The sequence below is a fragment of the Mesoplodon mirus genome, assembly GCF_964341445.2.
Source record: "Mesoplodon mirus genome assembly, chromosome: 4".
Taxonomy (NCBI): Eukaryota; Metazoa; Chordata; class Mammalia; order Artiodactyla; family Ziphiidae; genus Mesoplodon; species Mesoplodon mirus.
The window spans coordinates 108,502,771-108,527,827 of NC_138979.1; the positions used below are offsets into that span (position 1 = coordinate 108,502,771).

The 25,057-nt window shown below is 37.4% G+C and overlaps 1 protein-coding gene across 3 annotated transcripts in view; it reads right to left on the bottom strand.

The window, feature by feature from the left end:
- Nucleotides 1-25,057, bottom strand: part of CDIN1 (CDAN1 interacting nuclease 1) — a 218,727-nt gene that overhangs the window by 158,452 nt on the left and 35,218 nt on the right. For all 3 annotated transcript variants that reach the window (XM_082618124.1, XM_082618125.1, XM_082618126.1), the window contains exon 2: nucleotides 682-727. In XM_082618124.1, coding sequence (XP_082474250.1) covers nucleotides 682-727 — 46 coding nt within the window. The remainder of the gene's footprint in view (nucleotides 1-681; nucleotides 728-25,057) is intronic.

Consider the following 25,057-nt stretch of genomic DNA (forward strand, 5'->3'; position numbering starts at 1 on the left):
CCACAAGGTACAGTGTATATGTAAAAGCCAACAGGGTCATAGTAATTGAATCTAAATTAAGTTTGCTTAGGGTTGTAGAGGGCAAAGAAAAACTTGTTCCCTGTTTCAACCTTTGTATTAATTTTCCCTCAATTCAATTCCATCTAAGTCCTCCGCACTCTAGTTTTACAATCCAATTGCCATTTTTAACCAGGAAGAACATTGCTTAAAAACAACTTATTTGAAAACTACAAAAGTAATTCCATAGAGACTTGCCACTTGACTGACACCTGTCATCTCATGATAAATGACTCCATTTTCTGCCTCTCTTGCCTTCTGCCACTCCAGCAATGGTCATTTATCATCATCTCTGTCAGCAATGGAAAGCGGCACTGACAGTGCAAGTCAGCAAACATTTAGCACATGGAACCACGCAACACAGGGAAATTATTATTGTCAGAATAATAATGGTTTAGCATAATTTATTACAGGTCCACCAAATAAGCAAAGGCTAGATGTTATTAGACAGATGGATGGGTAGGCTTGGCAGGCCTCCACTGAGACGCAGGCGGTGCTCGATGTGGAAAGGAGAATATCCTCCAACCCAATCAGAGAGCTGGCAGTTCAATTACAAAGAAATAAAGGGACATTCATCATTCAATTAGGCACCTGTCAACCCTCACAAAGGAGAAAACTTCTAACCTGGTACTCCTGGGAGAAGATGCTCAGCAGAGTGGCCTGCGATTGACTGGAACAAATAAAAGAAGGACAAAGTTAATTACTGGAGTGCACGGCAAAGAAACAAAAGAGAAAGGAGCTTCAAAGGTAGGCCTGCTGCCCTGTAATCTAACAGAACATGAAAACAAGTGTGGAAAAGTTGTTCCAGATGAACACCTCAAACAAAGGCTTCCTGCTGCTAGGTCAAGGAGACAGAAAAAGGGAAAGGGGAAAATATGGATGGTCTCAAAGCTAACTATCATATGATTTGGATTTTCTTAAACTTTAGAATGATTATAAATCATATCTGTACCATGCAGGTATGTTAAAAGGGACCAAAAGAGGCAAGGTTTATTCCCATTGATAAATGATAGTCAAATCCCATAAACAGTAGAAAATGCAATTCATTCACTGGCAACATTCTGAAATTTATTTTGTTAGCAGGTAGGTATCCTCTTCTGTAGGTCTCTCAGATTCAAGGGGGGAAACTTTGCTCTTCACTAGAAGTACCACAGAGACCACTGGAACATTCCCACTGATACTGGCCTACTTTGAAAATAGAAGCTTTCATAGCAGAAAGCTGAGGTCCTTGAGAACAGCAATCCCTAAGACTGCCATAAGCCTTATTCATCTAAGACTCCATGCAATGTCAAACACCTGGAAATGAAGCAACCTGGAACACATTCTTCCCAAGTGGGAATTTTCCTCTTACAATTGTTAACATTTAGAAATGGAACAGAATTTTTTTTCTCTAAAAAGCAATCAATGGCCCACTACTATTCTTTTTGATTGCCCCCTGTAGATACAGCTGCCTTATCTTATCTTGAAAACAATTAATTATTTCTGATATATTTTCCTACCAAATGCTATCCGAACAAATTACAGTGTTAATAATTCTGCTTTTATAGTACACCAAAGCACTGTGAATAATTAAAATTTTTCTATTCATGAATGAGACTGCTTAAGCTCATCACAGGTAATTTGGAGAGTATGAAATAAAAGCAATGACACCATATTTCTTTACTCACTGTCAGTACTGTCATCTCTTGCATATCATTACAGATTTGGCTTCTAACCCCTTTCCACTCTTATTAGATTACAAAAGAATATGTTTAAAAAAAACACCATAAATGTTTATCAAGGAAAACCAATAATTACTAAAGGACTGTTTTAATGACTCAAAAGTACTGAGAAATGATTGAATAAAATTATAAATCCATTATAACTTTTTCAATGTCTCTAAAAATGGAAGCCACCTTTGAAAAAGCCATTTCTATGTATAAAATCTTCCTATTATGCCTGGCTTGCCTGAGCTTCACATGCAAATCACATACCCTAGTAGGGTTGCTGACAACCAACTCCTGAAAAAAAATGGCAAAGTTAAACCCAAATCTTTATAAACTACTGAATAAGTCACTATGTTAGATATTTATGTACAATAAATACAGCCCTCCTCATTGCACAGCAAAATATATTTATGTTAACCAATTAATGGAAGGCAAAATGTCAGTCTCTTGGTCTCAAACAATATGATGGAAATAAATGTGCATGTAATGGGCAAGTCAGGGACCAATGACTAATGAGGAGGAAGCTAAACTGAATAAAACAAAGGGATAATGGTAGACGCTCAGAAAGGGAAGACTAACAGACAGCAGAAGGAATAAGCCCAAGAATAAACAGTTCAATGTGAGAAGTTGGTCAAGAGTTGAGAGCACTGTAAAAACTGAGGACAAGATAATGCCTTCAATCAGGAAACTGTCTTAAACAGCTTAGAATTCAATTCAGCTAAAACCATGGACATAGCCTATGGAGCAACATGCTTTCTCAGCGGCCAAGAGGGTTAGAGAGGAAATTTCAGCTTACACTGGGGGCAAAACCTGGCTAGAGCTAAAAAGAGAAAATGACTTACCATAGTAAAATAGAAAGACAGACTTGGGTCCAAAAGGCTTTGGGTTTGGCTGACCAGACAAAGCTGTAGAGAACTAACTGATTTTTGCTAGGTAGTTTGTCAGTCAACGCTCTCTTCCTGTGTGTGCTAAGCATTGTGAACAAGCCTCACAACATAAAGAATGGGAGAGTAGTTTTAGTGCAACTAAGACACTGACCCCAGTGTGTATTATTTGTTACTCTCTTCCAGTGTGTGGATTCTGAGAAGGGATCCCAAGGCAAAAGACTGGTGAGTGGAGAAATCATGACCTCGAGGGTCTAGCTTCAAAGAACTCACCACCTCTACCTGGCCCCCCACTGCAGTTTCCCCTACTGTTTGATTTGATTGGCAAGAGCCACAGAAGTTACGGTTTAAATTCAACATTCCTTAGGTTCACAAAGAATATGGTTTCTGGCTAGAGAGGAAGAAAAGAGAAGATTCTGCGTAACTAAAAGGCTTATCTTAAACATCACAGTCAGTCCATGAGCAGTTTTCACTGAGCATCCACAATGTCCTGAGGTCATGGGTATGGGAAAATATGCCTCCAAAATAAAAACATTAAAGTGGACAGGAATTGATTTAGAGGAAACTTTCAACATATACATGCGAAAAAGCAAAAAATTAGAACATTGTCAAGTGCTCACATATTTTTTAGGGATTTAGTGAAGTAAATCATACCCTGAATCCTCACATATTTCAAGACTTTGGAGCATACACTTGTCACTTAGCACACATGTGTTTTCCATTTATATATTCAAAAATATAGTCACTTACTTTGCACAAATGCCCAAAGTCTCTTCAAAGATCATTTTGTGTTTTTTTCCCATGCTACCCTCCCATATTAAGCTCCTCACCCTGCAGGTATCTGAGAAAAGAAGAGCATGTGAGTAGACTCCTACACTAGCTATGTAAAACCTTGTCTGAGTTGTGTGACAAATGGCTTTATGGAGCAGCAGTAGTCATGTTGCAGCAATGGGGAAACAAGCAAACAAGCATGAGGACAAAGCCAACACACTGAGGACATGTGACAGGAGACGGAAGGAGCTTGGGTCCTTGAGGACACTGTTGAGCTGCTCAAGACCATGAACTGAAGTGACTACCTTCCATACTTCTTTTGAGTAATAACACATGTCCTTTTTTTTTAAAGGAAGGAAGGAAGGAAGGAAGAGAGGGGGGAAAGGAAGGGGGGAGGGAGGGAGGGAGGAAGGAAAGGTTTCTATTTCCTATGTGCCCAGGAAGTAGGAGACACGATCGAGGGAGGGCTCGGAGACAGGGTGGCCTATCACGATGGCACCTGTACAGGATGCAATACTTGGAAGGGGCTGTCCATTTTTATACTTTCTAATTCTCTTCCTAGCTGGCAGCTACTGTATTTGGCTTCCTTAAAATTGTTCCTCTGTCTGTCACTGTGTCACTAAACTGATGTGCCTAGAGATCATAAATTGCTATCTGTGAATGACTTTTCCATACAGATTTTAAACATTGATGGGGTACTGATTACCCTCATTTTATATTGCATTCAAAACTTCAAATGCCAGGTACATAAACAGGCAACAAACCAGTGCCCCATATAGTATTTAACTCAACGCGTGTCCACACCCATCCAGCTAAGATACTCAACAACCTGAAGGATATTAGAGAAAATGAACATCAGGGGGTTGAATGGGTGTGGCAAAGACTAAGAGCAGAACTTAGCACAGACTTAGCTGCAATGCAACATTCTTACAAGAGGGAAGTCTTGATGTTCCCAGGTGGAGACTTAAAGCAAGTAGAACCTTCAGGAAGAAGATACTACACTTTATACTTTAAGTTCTTCCTCTTTCAAGTGCCCAACTTCTGAAAAAGACCATAAAGAAATAAATGTTTCTATTCAACTTTCAAGCTCCTTTTGCTATAGCATCTATGATGTGTCAATGTCTACACTCTAATGGGCTTGAAATCCTCTGAACAAAATGAATATTACTTCTAGAATTCGGGAAGCAGTAAACCAACCTAAGAAGATAAAGCAAGATACTCTTACAAAGCATTAGGCTTGCAGACCTCACAAGGTACAACTTCTCTAAACCCGTGAAAGAATACAATAAAATATTGGCTGTACGTGGTCAGTGATTCAGGGCACTAGTCAAGGAAGGTTTTCCATAAAAGCAATCACTTCCCTCTCTCACTCCCTCCCACACCCATACATACAAATTTGAAACATAGAGCCTCTTTTTCCCCTCTAAAATCAAAATGGAATTCAATAAGACACCAAGGCTTGGTACAGCAGTACTATTAACTTTGTTTTTTTTTTTAGGAAAATAACAATGTGAAGTGGGAAGAGTCATGAGAGATTACTGATATTCTGGGAAATTACTGGGGAGAAAAAAGGAAAAAAATATATAAACTAAATTGAAGAAATAGAGAAAAATGTATCTATCATACCCTCCACACCCATTTCTTCTTTCTAATTTCCAACTTCATATTGAGGATATAGACTACATTTTATGCCTGATGGTAGCAAATATTCCCACACATGACTATATAGATAGCACCATTAAGTTTAGAAGTAATCAATTATCACAAAAAATTCTTATAAGTTACACTCATGTTTTATATATACAAAAAAAGTAGTTACTGTCCCAGGCACTTAACTAATTTTGCTGACAAACTGAAGTCACATCCAAAACAGCTCTATCTACAGCAAGAGCTAAGAGTTATATGAACACCTACTTTGTGCTACACACTATACTGTGCCCTTTATTTTACCGTCATAGCAATCCTCTGAGGTAGGTACTATTATTGTCCTTATTTTAAAGATGGGGAAATGGAGAAAGAGAAGCTAAGGAAAGTACACAATTAAAGAACTAGGTAAGTGGTAGAACTGGAAATCGAAATCCAGGTCCAGTTCCAGAACCCAAGCCCTTAATCCCCATGCTAATCTGCCCTTCTAATGTGTGCTAATACCTGTTGCTTAAGGTTAAGCATTTATATGTTACATTATACTCCAAACAACCCTGAAAGGTGGGCATTCTTGCTTTTTTTGATAGAAAATTGAAGTCACAGGAGGTCAAGAGTTTTGATCAAATTCTATGGCCTTAGACAATATTCCCTTTAAAAAAAACTCAAAACACAGTTTTCCTTTAATTAACTATATAAAAAAATTTTCCTACAGTAAACAGTCAAGGATTAAAAAATTGTTGGGTAATTTCCATTATTCTTTCTGCAGCTAAGGTGTATTTTGTTAATAACCACACCATTGTCTGAAATGTCTCTATGTGACTGTAAATGTGTCTTTCGCTCAAATGCTATTTACTGTATACAGAGCAACTTTAAATCCTTCCCTGAACAACACAGGTATAAACCCAATCAACCTTCTCTACAGAGGACAACACCCTCCATAAGTGTTAATTTTATTATATAATGTTTCATGAAGTTTCCTAGTTATAAAATAGTACATATTCTGTGTAAAATCCATAGGTGTCCATCTGTGTTCCTGTGTTTTTTACTCTGTGTCTGATGTGTGTGTGTCTTTGTGTCTGTCTATACACAAAAGTAAAATTTCAAAAATTGTGTTTTAAACATTTTTTGTAACATGCCTTCATTACATAAGATATCAACATTTAATCCTGCCATAACACATTCACCTTTTAAAATTTTTATCATGCTTAAGACAAAACCATGTAACCACATAGGTCACCAAATAGAACACTGCTGGGACCCCAAAAGGCACTCTATCTGATCATCACCCTTTCCCTCTCGCAGGTGAATCTGATCTTTATCACTTTCTTGCTTTTCTTTATAGTTTTACCACCCAAATATGTACCCCTAAATTCCATAGGTTAGCTTTGCCTGTTCATAAACTTTATTTTAATGGAACCACACAGTGTGTGCTCTTCTGCATCTGTCTTCTTTCACTCAATAATATGTCTGTGAGAGTCACCTCTGTTAATTTATGTGAGGTTAATTCATTTTCATTGTTGCATAGTATATTCTATTGTATAAGTATGCTCCGCATTTATCTATCCTATTGATGAACATCTGAACTGTTTCCAGTCTTTTGCAATGAGAATAATGCTGCTGTGAACATTCCTGCACATGTTTCCTGGTGCATATGTGTACACATTTCTGATGCGTATAAATGCAGAAGTGGAATTCTGGGTCACCTGACATGCAAATCTCTAGCTTTAGTAGATACTGTCAAACAATTTTTCAAAGTGTTTGTAACAATTTTAAACTCCCACCAACACTAAAGGAGAGTTCCCACTGCTATACGTTCTTGTCACACCTTCTCATTAATGGCTTGTATTTCCGTTTTCTTTCTGCTGTCTTTTGAAGTGATAAAATTTAATTTTGATGAAGTCCAATGTTGCAATTCTTTAATTTTATTATTGGTACTTTTTGTGTGTCTTTTCTAAGATATCTTTGCCACTCATAGTCATGAAGATAATCCTGTATGTTTTGTTCTAGAAGCTTAAGAATGTTAGCTTTTACATTTGGGCCTATGATCTACCTTGAGTTAATTTTGTGCATTGAGATAGGAGTCACATTTTGTTTTTGTTATTTTTGTACATATATCCAATTGGTCACACACCATTTACCGACTGAATTATCTTGTTGCCTTTGAGGAAACCAAATATCTAAGGGTCTATTTTGGGATTCTCTAATCTGCTCCACTGATGTATGTGTTTATCTCTGCACAGATACCACATTGATTTGATTACGATTGATTACATTTAATGTATGTTCTAATATATTTAGGTTTAAGTCTATCATCTTACTGAATGCTAATTTTCTTAATCACTGTACATTCCTTTCTTCTCATATTTTGTATTCTTTTAAATTGATTTAGTACTTATTCTTCATTATTTTTCCCCTGGCAACTTGGAAGTTGAATACTCTTATACTATTAATGATTATCTTACATAAACACATGCCCCCTTGGTGATTAATTGCTGCCTGGAAAATACAAAAACTTTGCAACACTATCTATATTTCTCCCCTTCTGACATATAGAATATTACTGACATTGTTTTAATTCTACATATATCTTAAAATTCACAAGACATTGCTGTTGTTTTATACAGTTTCTGTTCATTCTGATATATCCACATATGAACAATTTCATTGCCCTTCCTTCCTTCCTTTTCCACTCTTCCATCCGGAATAACTTTCTTTTAATAATTCCAGCAGTGCAGATGTGTTGGTGATGTCAAATTTCAAATTTCAGCTATTTTCAATGATAATGTGCCTTATTTCTCGACCCAGTTTTAAGATTTTTTTTTTAACTTTGGTTATTAGGAGTTTTAACTCTGGTATTTAGTAAGCTCCTGGTTACAGTTTGTTGGACTTCTTAAATATATGACTGGATACATTTCAACATTTTGAATATTCTCAAGTATTATTTCTTTAAACTTGCATCCTCTATCTCTTACTCTCTCTTCATATTTTACATCGTTTTGTTATTCTTTGTTATTCTGTTACACTCTAGATATTTTCTTCTCATCTATCTCTCACTAATTCTCTCTTCAGTAATGTCTAACTTGCTATTAAATACATCTGTTGAGTTAAATCCATCCAATTTCAATTACTGTATTTGTCACTTGTAGATTTTCTATTTGATTCTTTTTTCAAATAAGTTCCCTGAAGAGTTTCAATCTTCTTTTTTAACATCTTGAATAAACTGTGATTATAAAAATTCTGTTTAGTAGTTCCAATAACCAGAGCCCCTTTAAGTCTATTTCTACAGTTTCTACTGGTTCCCATTTATGTTGTCATGTGTACTTATGTGACTGAGTATCTCCCATTATGTGCCATACTACTTGAAAAACTGCTTTATAAATAATCTGAATATGAAAATGGTTAACTTTCTCCAGAGAGGATTCTGATTTGATTCTGGGAAACTAGGAGTCCAGGATCACCTTAGTCCAATTTCAGGTATTGAATTTTTAGGCCAGTGAAGTAAACTTGAAGGTGAAATATAGTAATGTAGAGCTGTTTTACTTTCATTCCACATTAACTCCTAGGGTATAGCCCTTTAGTGTCCCATCTCAAAGCTTGGGACATTTGCAAGAGTTCCCACCTTTGGTGGACCCTGGTCTCTAAACCTTGTCCTCCAGCTCTATAAAGCTGTCAAAGGTTCTGTTCAGGACTTGGCTAAATTATATCTGCTGAAAAGGTAATTAAATTTGAATTTAATGATTAAAAAGTTAGTCCCCCCCAAACCCTTATTTTCAAAAATTAATGCATTACTAACTAACCAATAGATTAAAGAGGAAATCACAATGAAAATAACAAAAATACATAAAATTGAGCAATGACAGTAGTGTGTATCAACAGTTGTGGGAAATGGATTGCATTAATTGGATATAAGGGGAAAAAAAGAAACCGATTTTATTCTAGGAGGTTCTGGAAAACTGAAGATCCCAGCAAACAAAACAAAATAGGAAAAGAAATAAGAGAATCAAAAAGGAAAGAAACAAATAAAATGTTCCCTCTTTGAAGATGAGAAGAGATTCAATAAACAAAGAGAATCTATAAACAAAAGTTTTAAACACTAATAAGAGATCTCAGAAAGGTAACTATATATAAGATTAAAATAAAAAAGAATTAGAATTATTATAAAACAGTAATATTAAATTAGAAAATGGAATAGAAAAAATGGACCTCATTCACAATAATAAAAAACCATAAAGTTTTTTTATACATATATATTTAATAAAAATATGTAAAACCTTTGAAGAAAGTTATAAAACATTACTGAAGAGCATAAGAGAGTTCCTGACTAAATGAAGAGATATTTTTACAAGGAAAGTATCATGGGTAAAAAGACAGTATTAATTAAACTGTCAATTCCCTACACATTAATCTATGATTTTTTTTTTTTTTTTAAAGCTCCAGGACAGTCTATTTGAGGGAGGGGTAGAGAGGGAACATCCTCCCTCCAGGTGCCATGGTCAAAGCTCACCCAGGGAGTACACTCTCCCTTGGGTCCAGCTGCCTCCCCGGGCCCTTTGGCAGCAGTGGGGGAACCAAATTCACAACAGAGTTTTCTGGTAGGATGAGATAAATTTATCTTAAAATCCATGAAGAAGAATGTCAGAAATAGTTAATAAATTCTGAAAAGCAAAACCTAAGTGATATCTCACTCTACCAGATATCAACATGGATACATTTCAAAAATAGAGTACTTAACAAAAAACAAAAAAAGCATGCTACAGAATTATACACACATTTGTTACCATTTATATAAAATATAAGAACAGCAAAATATAATTACCTTTTTTGTTCATGGACATTTATGGATACAGTAAAAGAAATACATGAGGCTGATAAACACTAAACTCAAGACAATGGTTACCTCAGGTGAAAGAGAAGGGGAAAGGAATCAAAGAGCTCTTTTTTTTTTTTTTTTTTTGCGGTACAACGGGCTTCTCACTGTTGTGGCCTCTCCCGTTGCGGAGCACAGGCTGCGGACGCACAGGCTCAGTGGCCATGGCTCACGGGCCAGCCACTGCGCGGCATGTGGGATCTTCCAGGACCGGGGCACGAACCCGTGTCCCCTGCATCGGCAGGCGGACTCTCAATCACTGCGCCACCAGGGAAGCCCAAAGAGCTCTTTTTAAAAAATATATATATATTCTTTATTTTTAAAAATTTGTAATTAAAAATTTTTTTTAATTTAAAATTTGTAATTTTTTACAAATTTTTTTTTTTTTTTGGCAGTATGCAGGCCTCTCACTGTCATGGCCTCTCCCGTTGCGGAGCACAGGCTCCGGATGCGCAGGCTCAGCGGCCACGGCTCACGGGCCCAGCCGCTCCGTGGCATGTGGGATCTTCCTGGACCGGGGCACGAACCCGCGTCCCCTGCATCGGCAGGCGGACTCTCAACCACTACGCCACCAGGGAAGCCCACAAATTTTTTAAAAAATAAAAATCTGAAGGGGAATAAACTGTAGATAGTGTCAGGATATTTCATTTCTGTAACAGTAAAAAGCATCTGAAGCAAATATAAACACAGGTAGATTCAAAGAGTTCATTATACTATTCTCTGTTCTATGTGTGCTATATTTCATAATGAAATTAAATAGTAGGAGAAGAAAAATGGAAAGAATTGAAGGAGCTGGATAAATTGATCTAAGATTTTTTTCTGCTCTAAGTCCCACCCTATTCTAAACGTTCTTATTTAATTAGAGGCTTAAGCACCTATACTTCTTTCCTTTCTAATTAAATTTGGGTTTTAACTTTTTAGAATGAGCCATAACATAAATCAGATAAAGAATAAGAAGCCTGGGTGAAAGACACTTAATTTTGCTTCCAAGACCAGATGTTGGGTCATTTTTCTCTAAAGCAATCCCAATAACTTCAACACAATAAAATAGATACACCTGTAAGAAATATTTATCAATTCTTTCTCCCTATAATAATTTATTCTGATTTCATTCTTTAATAAGTCAGATAAAACTACAGTATTAGAAACCCTTAAGTTTGTAGAAATTTTATTATGATTGCCAGAAAGAGTAAGAGAGCAAGAGAAAGTTAACAGATAATGATAGTCTGATAACAATAGCCTGTATGGGAAGATATTTATAATTCTTCCCGGGTTGGTAAAAATTCAACTTTCTTCCACCTCTGCATGGAGTATTAGCTAGTGTATTTTCCGTCATTTCCTCTCCTCTGGCTAGTCTTCATTTACGTCCAAGCACGCTTCTGTCTTTAAGCTACAACCTGTCTACACCTTTCAAACTACTGTCCACCATTTCTCTTCACTACCAAATGTCTTTGTCTACGAGGTCTTTGGTTCAGTAAATCCTATTCGGCCTCCAACCCACGGCAATCTCACTTAATTGAAAAAGACATACTTCTTACCTTAGCTGACCTCATCACAATATTTTGTACCTTTGACTATCTTCCCTTTCTTAAAAATCTTTCCTATGAATTCCAGGAAACTATTTTCTAAAACCTCTCCTTCTCCCCTGCTAACCACCTATCTTTCTCTCTCCCACTGGCTGCTAGCCTCTTCCCTGGGGTTTCCTGGGGCAGGGGAGCGGATGGGGAGGGAGGAGGTCTCCCCAACCCTCTTCTTCTCTTCATTCTACTTGCTCATGTGGGTGGCAGCACACCCTGCTGTGTTCCCAACAACTACTGTTGTAACTTCCAAACATACATATATATGTTTCCAGCCTCCACCCCTACTCAGAATCACGTTCTCAATTTTATAGCTCCCTATGGGACATTTCCCCTATTTGGCCGCATGCATCTTAAAATCAAATTTACCATCATACTCCTTTCCCACAACTGTGTTTCATACTCAAACGCTCTTAAATCGATTATTTCCATAAAGGTAGACAGCTGGGCTACAAATCCCAAGGTCATTCTTGATTCTTCCCTCTCCCTCACACCTGAAACATCTAAGGAATCACGAAGTCCTGCTGATTCTGCAATCAAAAGTTATTTTCACATTTGTCCCTACTTCCCTAAATGACTAAACAGCTTCCTGATTCATTTCCCTTGCCTCCTATCTCTATACTCTTTAATCCAACCTCTAATTTACCAACAATGCTTCTAAAATACACATCTGATGATGTACCCTCTTGGCTTGAAAATCCCAGGAGGCATCAACTACCTATAGAACGAAGTTCATACTCATGAGCAAGGCACTTGAGGCCTTTCTCAACCTGGCTTTAGGCCCCTTCTTTTTAGCCCTCTCACAATGCTTTCCCACCTTCAATCCCCCAAGCAGTTTATACTTTAATCTCACCACATCGCCATAAATTACCATCTTCTTTCTGGAGTCTAGAACGTTCTTTGAATCTCCTCGTTCTATTTGGAGAACTTCTACCCTTTAGGGTAAAATTGGACTCAGGATACTCCTATATGACTTGCTATCACTATTAAATGAAGCTATTTTAGTAAACGGAATATTTCAAGAGATACCATAGAGTTTTTAGACCAAGCCCAACGCTCTCGTTTTTAAAATGACAAAAGTAAAAGTCACAGAGATGAAATGATTTTCCCAAAGTTATGTAAAGGATTATTTTACACCAGGTACATGTAAATCAAGGAAAAAATAAGTTGTGCTACAAGCAGGACTTACTGAAATAATACTTAGCTATGTCATCTTAACAGATGAGAATATCACATATTTTCAATTATTTCAGTAATCATAATGTATCTGTGACCAATGTGTATAAATTAAAACATAAACACAAATAAAAAAGCAAAATATACTAGAATACAAATTATATCACCAGTAGTCCCCAAACCTCCAAGTTCCCACTTTTTACCACCAAAAGATGCAATGAATGGGAGATCAAAATTTTGAATTTTACTTCTCAATGACAGTTCTTTTTACTATAAATGCAAATTTTATGTAACCTCACAATATGGAAAGTGATTATTTTTCCAGGTAACGTGTCACTTCCCCTGACTTAGGACCATTTTTTAGCCCTCTGGAATACTAGTTTTCTCTTACAAATTTCTGACAGACATCTTTATGTACTCCATAATTATTTTTTAAACAATAGGGAGCATCAAAAGTTGTACTGTTGAGGGAGCACCAATAGGAACTGTCTTTATTCTTGAGGTGTTTAAATTCTAATTGGAAAAAAATCACTTAATATTTCAAAGTCTCAGTTTCACATCTGTATATGGATTCCATGACTTTAGAGTCTATTTTCACCTTGAAAGTTCTGTGATTTTTATCTGTTCTACAACTCCAAGATTTAGATTTATTAAGTTTCTCTCTGCTTAGATTAGAGCCCTAAAACTTTTAAGTATAGTTTATCATAAATCTATGCCGTGGTCCTTATAATAATGACTTGTACTCATGTTGACACCAGACATTTCTATATGGGCCTAATATAGCAGGTCTATTCTAGGTCAATAGCTAGAGTGATTAAATTGTTTATTAAGACTTCCAGGCATTTAAAGTAATCAGACCACAGTATGAGAACGTGGGAGGAAAATAATTAACTCCTTTCATTCACCATTGATTATAAGGTACCACATCCCCCACTAGAGGTTAAATAATCACTTCATGGGTCTAGCACCACAACTATTTCATTGATGAAATCCCAGTCTCCCCCAAATTACCGTATTTTTTTTGATACAGACTGAACACAGATACTTAATGAAAGAACCACCAGATCTTTACCTGAAAAGTTGACTTTTAAAAATATTTATATAAATATATAAATATAAATATGTAAATAAATATAAACATTCAACCTCACAATTCTTCAAGTATTGAAAGAGTTTTTTTATGAGATGGTCTCTAGCTTGAACTAGGTAATCCCAGGAAAAGAGACAAAGTATGTGTTGAGGACCTATAAGGGCCCCCCACCTCTGTCCAGCAACTTCAAATTGAAGGAAGATAAGAGGTAATCCTTACTCTTAAAATGAGTTTAGTTTTAGAAAGGTATTTGTCAGAAGGGTTGAAAATACAACCCTTAGACCTAAAATAGCACCAAATAACACTGTTCATTTTCCTCAGTAATATTCAGTGCTGAAAAGACTAAAGATTCTGATCAACCTTCAGAGAGTTTTCTTAAACAGTTGTTTATCAAAACCAAATGAATTAATTTCACTTTCTGAAGTCTTTACTTAAAAATAGAAATTTACTAAACATCCTACCATAGTAAAACACTTTAGTTTCCTATGACTGCTGTAACAAATGACAATGTATTTGAAAAAGGGGCCTTTGGGAGCTAATTTGGCTTAGATTAGGTCATGAGCATAGGGCCCTTATGAGGGGATTACTGTAGTGGCCTTATAAGAATAGGAAGAGAGAGATCACTTTGAAAGCATGCACCAAGGAAAGGCCAAGTAAGGACATAGTGAGAAGGTGGCCATCTGCAAGCCAGGAAGAGAGTCCTCACCAGGACCTGACCATGCTGGCACCCTGATCTTGAACTTCCATTCTCCAGAGCTGTGAGAAAATAAATGTCTGCTGTCTAAGCCATCCAGCCTATGGCATTTTGTTATGACAGCCCAAAAGGAATTAGACACCTGGGGTCCTTTCACAATAGGCCACGGTTTGAGAGCTAATGATTAATCACTCACTTCTCCAATATTCCTAGCTAGCTAGTTAATTCTTCAAGTTTTAGGGCTGGGTCAGGCTCTTTCGAGTTCTTTCCTAACTGAGTCTCTTTCTTGGGAAGCAGATTCTAAAAACTTCCCCACCCCAAAAAAGAAAAAAAAATTATGCCTGCATCAGCTTGTTACTTATACTGAGTTTTATGAAACAAGCTAATTTTACTTCATGTTGTCCAATTTTTCTTCCTCTGGATCTCAAATGTTTTCTGGGTTTGTTTATACAGAAAATGCCTTGAATGGATCTCTTTTCTGAGGGAATTTCTCAGTTTATGAAATCCTGCTAGAATACCAAGTCATTCTGCCAACTCTGCATCATCACAAGTGAATGAATGAACATCTAGAGGCTAATTTAATTCTGTGACCGAAATCTTACTTGACTATGTCTTAACGAACACACTTTTATAAACTTTTCACAAAATAAAAAAGTTTAGAATATTGTTTAAAACCATTTAAACATGACCTTATTCTTTTTCTATTCAAAAATACATGTTCTGCCCTCCTAATTTTTCTTAATTTAATAGGTCACAGGGATCTTATATAAAACTAGTAAAAATGACCAGATTCACTTAATAATGGTTATCATTTATAAAGATCAAACTATCATCTTTACCACTTTCTTCACAAATAAATTTTCAGTTTTATTAACATAATGGTAGTAATAATCTCATATTCTTTCTCTGTCTCTTATCCCATATTCCCAACCCCCAATTACTAAACTGATACTTTTCATTTAAGAAGTTAACAAGGAAATGCAGGAATTGGCATAAAAGTAACTTCGTTAATACTTAGTGCTTCTACATGGCCTCAGTTGTGTTCTTATGAGGTCAGCAAACTATTTGAAGCTTTAGATGATATATTTTCCCTACTACATTAGTTTGAAAAAACTGTAGATTTTCAATCTTCTCTAAAAACATCATCATCATGATATGGACTATAATTATTCTACAGCCACTCCACTTTAATAATAAATGCTGGGAATATTAAAACAATAAATGGAATGCCTTAAAATGCATTAAGCTCTTCTCTGATTAAACACAAAATTTTAACTCTTACCACAAGCCTTTTATTCTTAATTCACAATCAAATTCTTTTGGCAGTTAATCTCAGCACTTAATGTCATTCACTCCAACAAAACCAATCTTAAATGGCTATAAATGCCTTCCCTACTTCTCTATGTGTTTTAAGAGAAACCAGAGGAGAGGCATAAATGGAGTTCAGTCACTAAGACTATGCACAACACAATTATGCTGTTATACACTAACCTTCACCAGAATATCCTATTTGTAACTTTTCCCCATTTCTGTTGAACTCTGTCTAATCAAGAGTTGGCACTCAACAAACACCACTGATCCTGGTGATGATGATGACAAACATAGCAACACTGGTGGTTAGTTACCTAGGTCCAAGCATCACTCTATTTAATTATCATCACTGTAATAATAAAAGCACTAGTAGTATTTAAGAAACTGAGAGAAAGGGAGAAGTATCTTATCCAAATTAACACAGCCAGCATGTGAACACAGACTGTTTGTCCTCAAACCCTGTGTTCTTAATACAGCATCCAAATGATAAAACAAAAGTACTTTCAAGAACCAATATTCCAGGGGAGCAGAGTCAAGATGGTGTACTAGGAGGGCGCAGAATTCACGTCTCCTCACAACTAGGGCACCTACCAGGCACCGGTGGGGGACCAGAGACACCTAAGGGGATGGGAGGAACCCCTGGTGACCGGGTAGGATGTGGGACATGGGGGTAGTGAAGAGGGAAGAGAAGTGGAGGCGGGACATGACTGGCGCCCCGAGGGGCAGCTGGGGGAGGGGAATGGATCCCATGCCTAAAGGGGGAAATTGGGGAACCACTGGGAGGGCAGAGGTCAAAAGGGAGTGCGGCCAGGTTTCTCCTGCTCACTTGGACCCCCAGGAACCTGCTGAGATCCGGGGCCTGATCCTCTCCCCACTGAGGTTCCCTCCAGCCTCACAGCTACTGAGGGAGTCGGAGGGAGGGAAGGGGGAGCAAAAGTAAAGGTCGGACCTCTGGGACCAGCACCTCTGAGGGGTGGCTGGGGGACGGGAGGAGTTCCTACACCCAGAGGGACCCACCCATGGTTAGGGGTCTAGTGGCCCAGTGGGGGGCGGGTGGGGGACACCCTGCCAGAGACCCTGGGGGAGGGGCATGAAGGAACAGAAGGTAACACGGCCAGTGCCTTCCCTGTCCACTTAGGCACAGGGAAGCCTGCTGGGCTCCAGGGCCTAATCCTCTGCCCTGGGAGCCTCCTTCCTGCCCCGGAGAGCTCAAGCCCTGTCCCTACACCCTCACTCAGGGTCCTACCTCCAAACTCCCAAACACCACACTCTAGAGGCCCTCCTTTTTATGCGCTGCCTCTCACCTTCTGTGCAGGTACTAAGCAGAGGCCCCGCCCCATGCTCAAACATCACCCCCCCACCCACCTAGGTCCCACCCCTGCCTAAACTCTGCCCCTGCCTAAGTTCCACCCCTGCCTGAACTCCGCCCCCATAGCCAAGGCTATTTTTCTTTTTTTTGTTTGTTTTTCTTTTTTCCTCTTTTAGATTGGGGTTCTGTTTTACCTTGCTGATTCATTGTTGTTGATTCTTTTATATTTTTATTTTTCTAAATAAATCTTTTATTTTTCTAATTTTATTTTATTCTTTATACTTTGTTAGTGATCTCTCCTTTTGGCTTGCCCCCCACCCCCACTTTTGTTTTTCCTTTTTTCTGTTGTGGTTTTATTTTACCTTGTTGCAGTTGTTCCAATTATAGTTTTGTTTTTCCTAATATATTTTTTATCTTTCTAAATTTATTTCTTTTATATTCTTTGATATTGTACTGCTTCTTTCTTTTTCTTTCTTTCTTTCTTTCTTTCTTCCTTCCTTCCTTTCTTTTTTTTTTAATCCGTGCCATGAAGCTTGTGGGATCTTGGTACCCAGGATAGAGGTCAGTCCTGAGCTCCTGTGGTGGGAGCTCTGAGGCCAAACCGCTAGACTAACACAGAACCTCAGACCCCAGGGAACATCAATCAGAGTGAGGCCTCCTGGAGGTCCTCATCTCAGCACCAAGACTCGGCGCTATCCAACTGCCTGCAAACTCCAGTGCTGATGTCTCAGGCCAAACAACTAGTAAGACAAGAATACAGCACCACCCATCAAAAAAAAAAAAAAAAAGGAAACGACAAAAAAATATGTTACAGACAAAGGGGCAAGGTAAAAACCTACAAGACCAAGTAAATGAAGATGAAATAGGCAAACTACCTGAAAAAGAATTCAGAGTAATGATAGTAAAGATGGTCTAAAATCTCAGAAACAGAATGGAGAAAATACAAGAAACATTTAACAAGGATCTAGAAGGATTAAAGAGCAAACAAACAGTAATGAACAACACAGTTACTGAAATTAAAAATACTCTAGAAGGAATCAATAACAGAATAACTGAGGGAGAAGAACGGATAAGTGAGCTGGAAGACAAAATGGTAGAAATAACTGCCAGGGAGCAGAATAAAGAAAAAAGAATGAAAAGAATTGAAGACAGTCTCAGAGACCTCTGGGACAACATTAAATGCATCAACATTCGAATTATAGGGTTCCCAGAAGAAGAAGAGAAAAAAAGGGTCTGAGAAAATACTTGAAGAAGTTATAGTTGAAAACTTCCCTAACATGGGAAATGAAATAGTCAATCAAGTCCAGGAAGCACAGAGAGTACCATACAGGATAAACCCAAAGAGAAACACGCTGAGACACATATTAATCAAACTATCAAAAATTAAATACAAAGAGAAAAAGTATTAAAAGCAGCAAGAGAAAAGCAACAAATAACATACAAGGGAATCTCCATAAGATTAACAGCTGATTTTTCAGCAGAAACTCTGCAAGCCAGAAGGGAGTGGCAGGACATATTTAAAGTGATGAAAGGGAAGAACCTACATCCTAGATTACTCTACCCAGCAAGGATCTCATTCAGATTCGATGGAGAAATTAAAACCTTTACAGATACGCAAAAGTTAAGAGAATTCAGAACCACCAAACCAGCTTTACAACAAATGCTAAAGGAACTTCTCTAGGCAGGAAACACAAGAAAGAAAAAGACCTACAAAAACAAACCCAAAACAATTAAGAAAATGGTAATAGGAACATACATATCGATAATTACCTTAAATGTAAATGGATTAAATGCCCCAACCAAAAAACACAGACTGGCTGAATGGATACAAAAAAAAGACCCGTACATATGCTGTCTATAAGAGACCCACTTCAGACCTAGAGACACATACACACTGAATGTGAGGGGACGGAAAAAGATATTCCATCCAAATGGAAATCACAAGAAAGCTGGAGTAGCAATTCTCATATCAGACAAAATAGACTTTAAAATACGGACTACTAAAAGAAACAAAGAAGGACACTACATAATGATCAAGGGATCAATCCAAGAAGAAGATATAACAATTCTAAATATTTATGCACCCAACATAGGAGCACCTCAATACATAAGGATTAAAGAGGCAAATGCCAACAGCCATAAGAGGGGAAATCAACAGTAATACAAACATAGTAGGGGACTTTAACACCCCACTTTCACCAAAGGACAGATTATCCAAAATGAAAATAAATAAGGAAACACAAGCTTTAAATGACACATTTAACAAGATGGACTTAATTGATATTTACAGGACATTCCATCCAAAAACAACAGAATACACTTTCTTCTCAAGTGCTCATGGAACATTTTCCAGGAGAATAACATGTTGGGTCACAAATCAAGCCTTGGTAAATTTAAGAAAATTGAAATCGTATCAAGTATCTTTTCCGACCAAATGCTATGAGACTAAATATCAATTACAGGAAAAAACTGTAAAAAATACAAACACATGGAGGCTAAACAATACGCTACTAAATAACCAAGAGATCATTGAAGAAATCAAAGAGGAAATCTAAACATACCTAGAAACAAATGACAATGAAAACATGATGACCCAAAACTTATGGGATGCAGCAAAAGCAGTTCTAAGAGGGAAGTTTATAGCAATACAATCCTACCTCAAAAAACAAGAAAAAGTTCAAATAAACAACCTAACTTACACCTAAAGCAATTAGAGAGAAAAGAACAACAACAACAAAAAAAACCAAAGTTAGCAGAAGGAAAGAAATCATAAAGATCAGATCAGAAATAAATTAAAAAGAAATGAAGGAAACGACAGCAAAGATCAATAAAACTAAAAGCTGGTTCTTTGAGAAGATAAACAAAATTGATAAACCATTAGCCAGACTCATCAAGAAAAAAAGGGAGAAGACTGAAATCAATGGCATTAGAAATGAAAAAGGAAAAGTAACAACTGACATGGAAGGAATAGAAAGAATCATGAGAGATTACTACAAGCAACTATATGCCAATAAAATGGACAACCAGGAAGAAATGGAAAAATTCTTAGAAACACAGAACCTTCTGAGGCTGAACCAGGAAGAAATAGAAAATATAAACAGACCAATCACAAGCACTGAAATTGAAACTGTGATTAAAAATCTTCCAACAAACAAAAGCCCAGGACCTGATGGCTTCACAGGTGAATTCTGTAAAACATTTAGAGAAGAGCTAACACCTATCCTTCTCAAAATCTTCCAGAATTTAGCAGAGGCAGAAACACTCCCAAACTCATTCTACAAGGCCCCCATCACCCTGATACCAAAACCAGACAAAGATGTCACAAGAAAAGAAAACTAGAGGCCAATATCTCTAATGAACATAGATGCAAAAATCCTCAACAAAATACTAGCAAACAGAATCCAACAGCACATGAAATGGATCATACACCACGATCAAGTGGGGTTTATCCCAGGAATGCAAGGATTCTTCAATATACGCAACTCAATCAATATGATAAACCATACTAACAAACTGAAGGATAAAAACCATATGATCATTTCAGTAGATGCAGAAAAAGCTTTTGACAAAATTCAATACCCATTTATGATAAAAACTCTCCAGAAAGTAGGCACAGAGGGAAACTACCTCAACATAATAAAGGCTATTTGTGACAAACCCACAGCCAACATCATTCTCAATGTTGAAAAACTGAAAGCATTTCCACTAAGATCAGGAACAAGACAAGGTTGCCCACTCTCACCATTATTATTCAACATAGTTTTGGAAGATTTAGTCACAGCAATCGGAGAAAAAAAAGAAATAAAAGGAATCCAAATAGGAAAAGAAGAAGTAAAACTGTCACTGTTTGCAGATGACACAATACTATACATAAAGAATCCTAAAGATGCTACTAGAAAACTACTAGGACTAATCAATGAATTTGGTAGAGTAGCAGGATACAAAATTAATCCACAGAAATCACTTGTATTCCTATACACTAACGATGAAAAATCTGAAAGAGAAATTAAGAAAGCACTCCCATTTACCATGGCAAGAAAAAGAATAAAATACCTAGGAATAAACCTACCTAAGAAGACAAAAGACCTGTATGCAGAAAACTATAAGACACTGATGAAAGAAATTAAAGATGATACAAACAGATGGAGAGATATATCATGTTCTTGGATTGGAAGAATCAACATTGTGAAAATGACTATACTACTCAAAGCAATTTACAGATTCAATGCAATCCCTATCAAACTACCAATGGTATTTTTCACAGAACTAGAACAAAAAATTGAACAATTTGTATGGAAACACAAAAGACTGCGAACAGCCAAAGCAATCTTGAGAAAGAGAAATGGAGCTGGAAGAATCAAGTTCCTGAACTTCAGACTATACTTCAAAGCTACAGTAATCAATACAGTATGGTACTGGCACAAAAACAGAAATACAGATCAATGGAACAGGATAGAAAGTCCAGGGATAAACCCATGTACATATGATCACCTTATCCTTGACAAAGGAGGCAAGAGTATACAATGGAGAAAAGACAGCCTCTTCAATAAGCGGTGCTGGGAAAACTGGACAGCTACATGTAAAAGAATGAAATTAGAACACTTCCTAACACCATACACAAAAATAAACTCAAAATGGATTAAAGACCTAAATGTAAGGCCAGACACTATAAAACTCTTACAGGAAAACATAGGCAGAACACTCTATGACATAAATCACAGCAAGATCCTTTTGGACCCACCTCGCAGAGGAATGGAAATAAAAACAAAAATAAACAAATGGGACCTAATTAAAATCAAAAGCTTTTGCACAGCAAAGGAAACCATAAACAAGACGAAAAGACAACCCTCAGAATTGGAAAAAATATTTTCAAAAGAAGCAACTGACAAAGGATTAATCTCCAAAATATACAAGCAGCTCAATATCAAAAACACAAACAACCCAATCTAAAAATGGGTAGAAGACCTAAATAGACATTTCTCCAAAGAAGATATACAGATGGCCAACAAACACATAAAAAGATGCTCAACATCACTAATCATTAGAGAAATACAAATCAAAACTACAATGAGGTTATCACGTGACACTGATCAGAATGGCCATAATCAAAAAATCTACAAACAATAAATGCTGGAGAGAGTGTGGAGTAAAGGGAACCCTCTTGCACTGTTGGTGGGAATGTAAATTGATACAGCCACTATGAAGAACAGTATGGAGGTTCCTTAAAAAACTAAAAACAGAACTACCATATGACCCAGCAATCCCACTACTGGGCATATACCCTGAGAAAACCATAATTCAAAAAGATACATGTACCACAGTGTTCATTGCAGCACTGTTTACAATAGCCAGGACATGGAAGCCACCTAAGTGTCCATCGAGAGATGAATGGATAAAGAAGATGTGGTACATATCTGCAATGGAATAGTACTCAGTCATAAAAAGAAATGAAATTGAGTTATTTGTAGTGAGGTGAATGGACCTAGTGTATGTCATACAGAGTGAAGTAAGTCAGAAAGAGAAAAACAAATACCGTATGCTAACACATATATATGGAATCTAAAAAAAGAAAAGAAAATGGTTCTGATGAATCTAGGGGAGGACAGGAATAAAGAGACAGACGTAGAGAATGGACTTGAGGACACGGGGAGGGGGAAGGGTAAGCTGGGATGAGGTGAGAGAGTAACATTGACATATATACACTACCAAATGTAAAATGGATAGCTGGTGCGAAGCAGCTGTCTGGCACAGGGAGATCAGCTTGGTGCTTTGTGACCACCTAGAGGAGTGGGATAAGGAGGGTGGGAGGGAGAAGTAAGAGGGAGGAGATATGGGGATATACATATGCATATAGCTGATTTACTTTGTTATACAGCAGAAACTAACACAACATTGTAAAGCAATTATACTCCAATAAAGATGTTAAAAAAAAAAAAAGCAGCAGCAATACTCCAATATCACAAGATTCTCAGCTGCAAACAATCTAGCTTCAGTAGAAAAGGGAAGTGAAGACTTTCAGACAGCTCATGGAATCTCCTTCAGGACCAGAAATTCAGGCTCAGGGGCCTCATAACCAAGAACAATGCCCAAAACACACTGCAGGAGAGCTCCTGTCAGCCAGCACTGCCACCCCCATGATCCTGCCCAGAGCACCCCACCAGTGGGGCCTCCAACAATTAGCTAGTCACTCCTACTGTAACACTGGTCAGAAGAATAGATTCTGCACACCAAAGGCTTCTACCTTTTCACCATGAAAGTTCAACTTGGCAGATCTGAATTCATCACCCAGTAAAGTTCATGTGCAGCTACTGGCTGTATATGAATACAGTTTTTTTGTTTGTTTGCGGTACGCGGGCCTCTCACTGTTGTGGCCTCTCCCGTTGTGGAGCACAGGCCCCGGACGCGCAGGCTCAGCAGCCATGGCTCAGGAGCCCAGCCGCTCTGTGGCATGTGGGATCCTCCCGGACCAGGGCACGAACCCGCGTGCCCTGCATCAGCAGGCGGACTCTCAACCCCTGTGCCACCAGTGAAGCCCTGAATACAGTTTTAAACATAACTTGAAGTTATATTTACATTATGGTTATAAGTATAGATTTAAATGAGCATATGTTCAAAGTCTATAAAAGAAGACCTATAAAAAATGTGAAAGATTTTGGGGTTAAAGGTGATTTTTTTTCTCTTTAGAGCATGATGACCATTTATTAAATATTATTTTTATTTAAATGCAGACTTGGAAATGGACAGTAAGCAATACTTAGGCTTTTTTTTTTTTAAGTAGTATAAATACCTTACCTAATGGGGTTATAGGTGATTTCTTTACTCCTTTTTTTTTCTGCTTTTAATGTTATTTATATAAGAAATAAAAATTTAGAGGGGAAAAATCCTTGACAAGTATACAATACCTTAAAAATGTGACTGGGTTTCATGTGTGTTCTCAAAAAACACCACTGGACCAGAAAACACAATAGCTGATGCCCCCTATTCTACAGAACTGCAGCTTACACTGTATTAGATTGTATGAGGTTCTCCCGAAATTTGGGTGCGCCCAGCATATCAGCAGCTCTAAAGAACTGTGTGTCTCAATATTTAGAAAAGCCTGATTTTGATAGAAGACACTTGCATTATCTTCTCAGTGTCAAAATGACCTCCCGAGGCTTGCACCCTTTTCCCAGATCAGAGGGAGCTAGCAAGGCCACCTTTGTTGATACCAACACAGAGGTGATTCAGGACAGGGTCCCCCACAGTTGCCTCTCTCTGCTTCACGCTGGCCCACCTACAAGCCACCTGCTCTGTTTTCCTCTCAACATGTTCTACAACGATTAACAGGGAGAGAGGGAAGCCCACCGGCAGGCCCACTTGCCCCAGCCCTGCCCACCCCACTTGACTGAAGAAAACTAGATCATGCCCAGCTTTGCCCTACATGTGACAGTAAAAGTGCTAGAAAATCTATTCTGAATATAAACTCTTTCAGCTTTAAGTTCCAGTTATCAGGGAACATATACTGAAACCTATTTTTAAGCATAAGCACACTGAAAATAGTCAAATGCAGGTAACATTATGATGAAAGAAACAGACACCTTGCTTTAAAAAGTTTTTCTCTTCGAGTTTCTCATACATAAAATTCTAACCACTTATGGGGTAGTCATCATTTCAATGAATTGTGTCCAGCGAAAAGGGAAAAAGAAAGACACATTTGCCATGAAGCTAATTTATGGTCTCACTAAATCCAGAAGATTGAAGGATTTCATTTAGTCCATCATGAATTCTCAGACCAAAGCAATTTTATTAAAAGCTCTTGGGGAAAAACAAACAAAGAAAAAAAACCCTGAACTTAAGTCAGCCAACAAATATTGTAATTATATGAGATAACACACCTCCCACAATTTTGAAACACTAACACCAAGGAATTTGTCCCTCTAAATAAGAGGATAGCAAAATTAATTTTTAAATGAGTTTTTTCAGAAATTAGAT